Below are 11,252 nucleotides of genomic sequence, written 5' to 3'. Positions count from 1 at the left end.
TCCGTCCGTGCAATGCTCCTTTCTTCTTCGTGTCCTGAGCGTACTTGGGGTGAAGCTGTTCTTACTGCTGTTCATGTTATCAATAGACTCCATTCTTCTGTTCTTGGAAATGTTACTCCCTTTGAGCGTCTTTATCATACCTCCCCAGATTATAGTTCTCTTCGAGTTTTCGGTTGTGTATGTTTTGTTCTTCTTCATCCTCATGAACATAGTAAACTTGAACCTCAGGCTCATATGTGTTGTTTTCTTGGTTATGGCACTGAACACAAGGGTTATCGTTGTTGGAATCCTCTCTCTAAATATATTCGTATATCTCGTCATGTTGCCTTCTGGGAGCACCACATGTTTTCTCGATTCTCATCTTTTGAGTCCATTCCTACTACTCAGTCACCTTTGTTTACTAAACCCAATGTTGATCTTTTTCCTAGTGATGATTCTACAGATTCTATCTCGAGTGACCCTCCACAGCCTCCTGTTCTTTCGCCTACTCCATCTCCCGATGATTCCAGACCGGACAATGATTCTGCTCCTACCGTCATGCCTCCTCCTCCCGTTCGTTCTTCTAGGGTAAGGAATTCACCTCCTCATCTTCTTGATTACCACTGCTTTTCTACTATTCTTCATCAACATGAACCTAAGACATTCAGAGAGGCCTCCTCAAACCCAAATTGGCAACAAGCAATGCAAGAAGAAATACAGGCACTTGAAAAAGCACACACTTGGGATCTGGTTGATCCTCCTTCTGATCAGGAAGTTGTGGGCAGTAGATGGGTATACAAGATCAAGACTCGCTCTGATGGCTCTATTGACCGTTATAAGGCCCACTTGGTTGCTCAAGGTTGTACGCAAGAATATGGTATTAATTATGAAGAGACTTTTGCCCCTGTCACTCGTCTTACGTCTGTTAGAGCTCTTCTTGCCATTGTCGCGGTTAAAAAATGGTCTCTCAGTCAGATGGATGTAAAGAATGCATTTCTTAATGGGGATTTGAAAAAGAGAGTCTATATGAAACCACCTCCGGGATATCCTTGTCCTTCTAATAAGGTTTGTCTCCTTCGCAAGGCACTTTATGGACTTAAGCAAGCTCCTCGTGAATGATTTGACAAGTTTAGCACTACCATATGCAGTCTTGGTTTTACTTCTAGCCCTCATGAGAATGCCCTCTTCATTCGTAAAAGCGAACGTGGAGTTGTTCTTCTACTTTTGTATGTTGATGACATGATCATTACTGGGGATGATGTTGATGGTATCTCTGATCTCAAGGCCTCACTTCACCGTACCTTTGAGATGAAAGATCTTGGTTCTCTCAGCTATTTTCTTGGTCTCGAGGTTATCTCCACCGATGATGGCATCTATCTCTCTCAGGCTAAGTATGCTTCAGATCTTCTTGCTTGCGCTGGGATTACAAATAGTCGCACTGAGTCTACTCCTCTTGAGCCTAATGTTCGATTTACCCCTATGGATGGCACTGTTTTGGATAATCCGACTCTCTATCGACAGTTAGTTGGCAGTCTCGTCTACTTGACTGTCACCCGACCAGACATTGCCTATCCGGTTCATGTACTTAGCCAATTCTTGTCAGCTCCTCGTAGTACTCACTATGCGGCAGTTCTTTGCATTCTTCGCTACATTAAAGGCACTCTATTTCATGGCCTTTATTTTTCTGCCCATTCCTCTTTGTCTCTTCAGGCTTACTCTGATACTGATCGCCGTTCTACTACTGGTTACTATTTGTTTCTTGGCGATGCTCTCATTTTTTGGCGTGCTAAGAAGCAAATGTTCACTGCTCGCTCAAGCACAGAAGCTGAGTACCGTACCCTCGCTGACACCACTACTGAAGTTATCTCGGTTCATTGGCTTCTTGAAAATTTGGGTGCTCCTCAGTCGTCCCCTAATGATGTTTTTTGTGATAACCGCAGTGCTATTCAGATTGCCCATAATGATGTGTTTCATGAACGCACCAAACACATTGAGATTGATTGTCACTTTGTTCGGTAACGTATCCTTATTAATGCTGTTCGTCTCATTGCTGTTGGAAGACTAGATCAGACTGCTGATATCTTCTCGAAAGCTCATCACCAGACTCGTTTTCGGACTTTGTTATCCAAACTCAAGTTGGTATCCTTAGCTCCCACTTGAGTTTGAGCGGGGATGTTAGAGAATCATTAGAATCAATTTAGATCAATTAGTATCGTCTAGTATATCTGTATATTAATTGTAGGATTCTATGCCTTTATTGCTCTAATTCATTTACCACCTATAAATACTCCTTGTATATTGTATCTTTACACACAACTCAATAATACACTTTTCAAATTACTCTCTCAGTCTCTTGTTTCTAACAATAGTTATTATTTTACCACTCAGATGCACATTATAATCTTTAGTCATGTATTCCATAGCCTGTTTAGACTTCAAATCAGGCTAAGTAAGTAGCCTATTCACCAATTTTAATGTTATCCAATGCCTATCAGCTAGGTTGGAACCATAATTCCAAGCACAATTGTGCTTATTCACCAGGACTTCACTTGATAACTACCTTCTGCACTGTTCTAAGAAGTTAGGATCAACCAATGGCATTGTTTACTGGCACATGGTGCCGTAACCCTCTTCTTTTCATTCTTGAGATATACTACATCCTTCCCTTCAAACACAAAATAGTCCTTTAAAGCATTTTTCAAACTCTCCATTGTAACGAATGTTTGCGCAACCTTAAATTCAACATCTCCATATTCTGTCTCCTTATTAAATGCATCAAATGCAGTCTTTCATTCATCATCTTCTGATACTAAACTGTTAAATGCATCACTTTCATACTCATATGGCCTCTCATAATCAGAATCTAACTCAAGCGCATCACTCTATCCAAATTCACACTGCCTCCTTCATTTTTTCCAACTCTAAGAATATGTGTCCTCCTCCTCTTAAAATATTTTTTTGAAGTCTTTTTCTTGGTTGTCCTAGAAAAAAGAGTTAGGCCACTCTTACTTGAGCCAACATGATCATTTTTTTATTTGGGCCAGTCTTATCCACAAATTTTGGGCCAACCTTATCATCTTTCACCTCAGTATTTAGGCCATGAGTAGCTCGTTTCCTTGGTGCACCCATCCTTCGCTTCTTCTTCAACCTCTCATCCTTGCTCTATTTTTCATTGTCTTCACTATTATCTGCATCTTCATATCCAAGAGGAGGAGGTTTGTAAGGCTCATTTTCAATTGTTCCATATCCATCACTTGAAGATGATGAGTCACTTAGAATAACATTCTCAACTTGCTGCTCATTATCCACAACTTCATGTACACTAACTAGATGATCAAAGTAGATATAAATTTCAATAGTTTCCTTATTTCTACTCTTGTTATCCCTTATTTTATTTATCTCCATATTACCATTCATTACATGCAAATCAAACTCAAAGTTAGGGGCCATGCTATCAAACCAATACATGGTCTTATAATTTGTATAACCAAGCTCCCTCAGTAAAGTTTTTAAATCGAAGAAATTCACCAAATTAATATCAAGAGGTGATCATTTCTTCACTTTCCCATTAACATAATCTATTTCACCTTGTGAATTTCTCTTAAAATTTTTTCTATGATGAAAAATAGGAACTACTTTAAACTCATCAATCTATAAAGTACATCTAATCAAATTTCATTTTAAAACACTAATTATCCAACTATGACAGTAATCTAAACCAATCACAAGCAATATTATTTAGGTAACAAATTATTTAGCCAACTTTAGAACATCATTCACGTAAAAAAACAAAAAAAGTACATTCAATAAACACTCCAACATCAATATGCAGTTGAAAAGAAAAAGTGAATACTACTAAACTTTGAAACCATAAAACTTTATACCAATCAGAATGGTGACAACAGCTACCCCCATTCAACGCCATCAATGACACCGTCAATTGTGTAATTACAGTTATCGTTTGAGATCCTGTCAGCGGCTTTATCAGCAACGCATTCAGCACAACTGCCAAATATTTTGTCGAACATTTCTTATTTCGGGTGAAGAAAAAGACAAAAGTTTAACATTTTTGTAAATAATTTGGGGGTTATATGTGACTTTACAATGTTTTGTTTTAGTAGAAAACTAAAAATTGAGTCGTTTTTGAAAAATGGAAGAAGACAAATCGACCCATATCTATTCTTTTTAAACCAATGTAGCATTTACTTTGAAGGGGACCGATTCCATACTCCCCTAATGTTTGGAGTTTTAAAACTCCTTTGCATTATTAACATTGTAATATACGTTGGCGCAATATCCTAGATAATTCTATTAATAAAGCTTTTAATGTATATTGACAAAATTATTAATTAATTAATATATATTTTTTTGTAAAACTACCAATACATAATTATAATTTTTAAAATATATTTTTAATAAAATAACAATTATGATTATTACATAATTTTTTATTTTGATGACTTACTATTGAAAATTTAATATATTCTATTAGTATATAAATTATTAAAATTATTAAATTCGATTATAAATTCTAATTAATTAATAATTTTATTTTTATTTATTTTAATTATTTGTTTGATATTATAACTTATTTCATAAAATTTGAAATTTTTTAAATAATAATTTAATTATTTTAATTACCAAAATAAATAATTTGTAGCGTATTTACCAATTTATACTATATTTATTTATTTCGTTTACATATGTGTATTTTTTTAATTTTTATATGTCTTATTTACACATAAAAAATTATCTCATTTATAGTATAAAACGATATATATGTATTTATAAATAATTAAATATAATTTTTAAAAATAATAAAAAATATTAATAATTTAAATTAGATCAAATTTTGTAAAAATAGAATGTTTCAAATAATAGAAAAGATAAACAATTTTAAATAATAGAAAAGATAAACCGTCCATTTTAAATAATAGAAAATATAGACACGTTAACACGTCTACTGTAAAAGCACACATAAGTGCAATTCAGATAATATTTTAAATTTTTAAATGACAAAATTTTTAAATTTTTTATGTACTCTCTTGAATATTAATTTTTAAATTTAAATTATATATATTTCAAATTTTGTTTGTCACATGAGAGTGTATAAAAGTTTGAAATATAATTTAAATATAGGTGATTTATTTGATGACACAGTTACTGAAGATCACGACTCTATTGGCATAGAATATAAAATTTTTTCTATTTAAGTTAGTTGTACAAAATTTGTACAAAGTTTAATCCAATTTAAATTATTAATATTTTTTATTATTTTTAAAAATTATATTTAATTATTTATAAATACATATATCTCGTTTATACTATAAACGAGATAATTTTTTATGTGTAAATAAGATATATAAAAATTGACAAAAATATACATATGTAAACGAAATAAATAAATGTAGTGTAAATTGGTAAGTACGCTATAAATTATTTATTTTGATAATTAAAATAATTAAATTATTTATTTAAAAATTTCAAATTTTATGAGATAAATTATAATATCAAATAAACAATTAAAATAAATAAAAATAAAATTATTAATTAATTAGAATTTATAAATGAATTTAATAATTTTAATAACTAATATACCAATGGGATATATTAAATTTTCAATAATAAGTCATCAAAAAAAATTCTGTAATAATCATAATGCTATTTTATTAAAAATATATTTTAAAAGTTATAATTAATGTATTGGTAGTTTTACAAAAAAATATATTAATTAATTAATAATTTGTACATTACAATATTAATAATTTAAAGGAGTTTCAAAATTCCAAACTTTAGGGGAGTATTGTAACATCCACCTACTTTGAATAACCCTCCATATTAACACTAATAAATATTATGCAAAATTTTTCCGTCAGTTTTAATGAAAAATTATACCAGAGGAACCACCTCAGTTCGCTTTTATCAGGAATAAAGATCCGATTGAGAATTTACTCTTAAAAAGTCAATAACTTATTTATATTTTTCTCCACACAAATTTTTCTACTCGAGTCCAGGAAAAGCCTAAAGCAAGCGGCAAAGCAACAAAAGACGCAAATCCTGTGTGTTGAAACCGACGACAGTAATGGCGCTTCTCAGAGCTTCTTTGCTGAAGATGACGTGTCACCGTAACGTTTGGCTTTCATCGGTCACACCACTTACCGTGTACCCCAACTCAAGCTCCCTCCCTCTCCAGCCTCCGATGTTCACTCTCTCAGCTTCCGAATCTCCATCCCATTCCTCTTCCTCGCACGAGCCTCAATTTCGGTGGAAGCCCATGTGCTTGTACCACACACAGGGAAAGTGCAACAAGGTACCAACTTCAACTCCTTCTTCTTTCTCACTAATCCTTGCTAATCCCCAATTTTATCCCTTTAGTTAGTTACACTTCTTCAGTTCCGGTCATCATTTGCAAGCTATCGTTGGAATCTTACACATAGTAAATTAAGTTCTAACATTTTAAGTTAGTGCAAGCTATGTAGCTAACCCCTAATTTGTGAGTTGTGATATTAAAGGGCTCGGTTTAAACAGTGGAATGGAGTTCCTTCGAGCTTTTCCATTCCCTCCTTTTCCAAAATCTCAACTCACAAACACACATGCTAAATAATCAGAGGAAATCGAAGGGACAAGGGTCATACGGTCATTTAGAGGGACTGATCCAGAAGTTACGAACGGGGTGGATACTACCTGCTATTACTTAATATGTGTTCCTTAGTAACTGACAATTACACAACAATGTGCAACTATGTCATTGTGAAAGAAACGTGGAAAAAAGAGGGTAGAGGTAGAGTTCGAATGTATAGGTTTTGATATGACATGACAATAACCGAGCACTCGCCTCCATACTAATGTACTTGATTTATTTGTATGTGCACATTAAATCTGTCCCTGATTATATGATCAATTTGCACATTCTCAAAAGTGAAAGACTAAACTACAGATTGCCTTATATAGTTCATGAAGATGAAGTACTCGCCTTCTTATATATGATTTAAATATTTCAAGATTAATCAATTTGTTCTGAGCATATTCTCTCTTTTACCGGCATATTGCTTAACAAATTTTCTCTAAAGGAATACATGTAGTTTAATCACAAAAAGTAGCAAATTGAGTACCAAAACAGACTACATAGCTGCTCCGGTTCTGGTACCAGCATTTTATTATTTTAGTGAGTATGGTTTTTTACTTTTTAGCACACATCAGAGTAGTGCTGCTATGTTACGTCAGTAGATTTGAATGATTATATTTCATAGTCCACACTTGTTCAACCTGGCACCATCACGTCATTATGGGCTTTCCCAAATGAAGTCTCCAATGCTGACATGGCACCAGGATGAGGGATTTAATGGTTCAGGGATCTTGGTTCTTGATGTTTATTGAGAATAGGAATGTGGTGTTTGGATGTGTTTTTTTTTTTTGTGCCGAATAATCACTTTTTGGGCTGAAATTTTCAGCTTTCAGCTTTTTTAACTTTATAGAAAATTATGTTTGAGAATCACTGTTTCAGAAGTGGAAACAAGGTTAATATTACCTGAACTGTTATCAATGTTCTTGTTCTGAATCATAAAAGTTGCAGCTTAGAAGCTGAAAAACATATGTCTATTGTATTGCTGTCAATTTTATGTGTGAGTAAAACATGTAGTTTTGTTGATGTTTATGCTTCTCCAAATTTGCAGATGGATGATCCTGTCCACATTGAGAGGTTCAATCATGACTGCTCCAGGGAGCTTCAAGTGGCATCTGCTGAGCGGCACAAGATATGCTCTCAGAATTTCGACTTTTTCCTTGTGCTTGATTTAGAGGGTAGGGTTGAGATTCTTGAGTTTCCGGTTCTAATGATTAGTGCTAAAACAATGCAAGTTGAAGACATTTTCCACAGGTTTTGATCTGCCACTTTATAGCATGTCTAGCAGGACTAGTGTCCTATGATATAGCCTGAGACATTCTGTGTTTCTTTCTTTTCTATTTTTTATTTTTTTTTTTGTAATTATGTACTACTGTTTTGTTTCCTCTCTAGTTCTTGAAAGAACATCTAAAGTGAAAGAAAGTTTAGATAATAACATGTTGAAATTTATTTATTTGTTTTCTTTTTATTCCCCCCGCAAAATGGTGATTATCAGAAAGTTCAACCTCTAGTTCTAGAAATTCTGTTGAGAATAGTTATTCATTGAACAGAAATAGTAAGTGCTTGTGCTTTCATTCCTCATGGGTAACAACTGGTTTGTGAATCGTGCAACATATTTGAGTTTAGTATACTTTGACCTCTTAATTATTATATTTTGAATTTAAAAATTAAACTATTACTATGTGTATATGAGGATTAACATTTTCAAGATTTGTTCTGTTTATAATTTTACTTTTCCAATGTTCACTTAATAGGTTTGTGAGGCCCACAGAAATGAGTGAACAAAGAATAAATGAATACATTGAAGGGAAGTATGGAAAATTTGGGGTTGACAGGTATGCAGTTTGTTTTTCTCCCTGCCATCTCTTTTGTTGTTCAATTGTTCATGCTTGTCATCTGTGTAAAAGTCTTCTCGGTTTTTCTCATTTTTGTTTCTCCTATAAAAAGAAGTTTAAGAAGCAGGTAGAACAACTCTTCATGCAGTGTTGGTGCTTTCATACTATCATCTGTACATTATGGTTTCTTGTAAACATTTTAGGAGAGTAGTTTTTGCTATGATTTGATATTTTGATTAACAGCGGATTAGATTTGTGAAATATGATCGACTGATTGTAATTTCAGGATGACTGATTGCAAAAAGTCATATCCTTAGAGTGCTTACTTAAGGATTAATGCTGTTGCTACTGCCCACATTGTGTGCCACACTAATACCTTTTTAATTTATTCTAGGGTATGGCATGACACAGCGGTGCCCTTCAAGGAAGTTATTCAACAATTTGAAGCATGGCTGATGCAACGTCAATTGTGGAAAGGTGGGAGCCTTGATGGTGCAGCATTTGTAACTTGGTAATATTGCAGTTCCAGAGTTCACCTCTTCCGCTTCTTTTACATTTTCTCGTTTGTAGTGTCAATTCTTACCTTAGTTTCAATATGTTTCTGTTACTGCATCTCGAATTTAGCAGTATATGTGTGTAGTATATGGTGGTTTCAGATTTAACCCCTTCATTTATAAGGAGAGACTGAGCTTGCAATTATTTCCTTTCTTACATATCTTGAATAATTTGATTTGTTTTTGTATGGAATCCTTTTGCTTTTGCAGTGGAAATTGGGATTTGAAGACAAAGGTACCTCAGCAGTGTCAGGTGTCAAAACTAAAGCTTCCACCATATTTTATGGAGTGGATTAATCTAAAAGATGTATATCTCAACTTTTATAAAAGAAGGGTGAGTTTTTTTAATGTAAAAAGCTGAGGGTATGATTCTATGATATCAAATACTGTTTGCTTTTCCCATGATGACCCATAAAGTCTTGGGTACATGAATTGTCTAGCAGAGTGACAACTTGATTTAATACCATTATACCAATATAAGGTTGCATTATCCTGTAGAATTTTGATTTAATCCTAAACCAATACACTAACCGTTTCATAACCCATGTCTTTTTAGAAAATTTAACATATTTCTCGAGATACATTATAAAACTGGAAGGAGAGTGTGCGACTTGACTCATTGATTTTGGCGAGTTAGTTATTTAGTTGGTTATGCCAGCTCATTTAGTTAGAATGATAGCTAAATTAGTTAGTCTTCCAGTAACTTCCAGTAGAGTGTAGCTTGTGTAAATTGTGGCAATGTAACTAATTTGCAGTAGATGAGTTCATTCTCCCAATTTACATCAGCTTCATTCTTCTTTTCTTCCCTTTTTCTCCTCTCCTTCATCAAATTCTCTCTGTTTCCCTTCGCTCCATTTCTCATCCTTCTCTCAAGAGCTCACATCATAGAGATTGATGAGAGCTCCATCTTCTTAGCACGCAGTTTCCACAGAGTTTATTGGCTTGGTTTTGACTTAATCTTAGTGGTAAGGGTAGATCAAAAATAGGAGCATGAAAAATGTACGACAAACAAGACAAAAAATGGAAATACTATATAGAATTCATAAGCTTGAGCTTTTAGCAAGTTTCTTCCATTGATTGACTGACAGCATAAAATTATAGTGTAGTAAATATGCTATATATGAAATAGGGTATTTTTTAAAACTAGTTTAGCATCTGATCCATTTGCACACTGATTTTCTTATGTTTTGTTTAATGCTAGTTTCTAAACTTAAAATGTTGTATCTTTTATGATGGATGGATTATAGGCCACAGGAATGATCACAATGATGAAGGAACTGCAAATACCATTGAGAGGAAGTCATCATCTTGGAATTGATGACACCAAGAACATAACAAGAGTATTGCAGCACATGCTACTTGATGGTGCACTTATCCAGATTACTGCAAGGAGGAATCCGAAGACGCCAGCAGAGGTTAACTTTCTCTTCAAGCACCGTATTAGATAGCGGCTTTGTCGTTGTCGATGTATTATGTAACTTCTAAGTGATTTGTGTTTATGTTCTGCTGGGTTTTCGAGTGTAATGATACTTGCATGAGTTGTCTACACTCTCAATTAATCCGAACCCAGGTAGCACAGTTAACTTGGTTTTGTTGACTTCATATAGTCGTGCTTGGTTAGTTAGTTATGTACAATTTGTAAATCTTATACATGAAGCCTGTTTTTTAAAAAAAAAGGGTTAATAAATGCTTGGTTGCGTAGGATTAGCAAGCTAATCATCACTTGATTGGTGAAACTGCTAAAGAACCCAAATGCAATGCAATCCTTTAACGTGATTTAACTGCGTTTAAGTTTTCTTTTTACATTTCTACATTAGTTTGTCATTTCAAGGAATGATTTTACTTTCTTGGGTGAGATTAAACGCAAGCACAAAGATAATGGGGATGGGGTCTAGCGAGGTGTGTAAGTACTAATTAGTGTGTAAGTTTCATTTTTTTGTTTTTATCCCCAGACATTTAGAATGACTCCTATTTGTGTTCCTAGTATTTAAATCGTCATATTTGTATTCCTAACATTAGTAAAAATGATTCAATATTATCCTATTGTCAATTACACATTATGAACTTTAGTTGGAGTTTTGAAAACTTCTTTTTGAAGTTAGAATACAAATGTTTGGGACAAAATCGACGATCCACTCATTAATTAAGAGTTAAAAATAATCCTGTAACATTTATATAATTCACTTTTTTAGAAACATAATTGAATCTGAACACAAATTGTAGGTACAATGTTGAAATCAAACACATTTAAGTGATACCAAA

General features: G+C 33.6%; 1 protein-coding gene across 1 annotated transcript; it reads left to right on the top strand.

Annotated features, from left to right (window-relative positions):
* Positions 1-5,859: 5,859 nt before the first annotated feature.
* On the top strand, positions 5,860-10,766 carry LOC112790137 (uncharacterized exonuclease domain-containing protein At3g15140). Its single transcript, XM_025832386.3, has 6 exons — positions 5,860-6,289; positions 7,653-7,855; positions 8,356-8,436; positions 8,831-8,947; positions 9,201-9,324; positions 10,238-10,766. The coding sequence occupies exons 1-6, from the start codon at positions 6,062-6,064 to the stop codon at positions 10,436-10,438; spliced, it is 954 nt and encodes a 317-aa protein (XP_025688171.1). The 5' UTR covers positions 5,860-6,061; the 3' UTR covers positions 10,439-10,766.
* Positions 10,767-11,252: the final 486 nt, after the last annotated feature.

Source organism: Arachis hypogaea, chromosome 3, assembly GCF_003086295.3.
Source record: "Arachis hypogaea cultivar Tifrunner chromosome 3, arahy.Tifrunner.gnm2.J5K5, whole genome shotgun sequence".
Lineage (NCBI taxonomy): Eukaryota > Viridiplantae > Streptophyta > Magnoliopsida > Fabales > Fabaceae > Arachis > Arachis hypogaea.
This window is presented reverse-complemented; position numbering and strand designations above follow the sequence as displayed.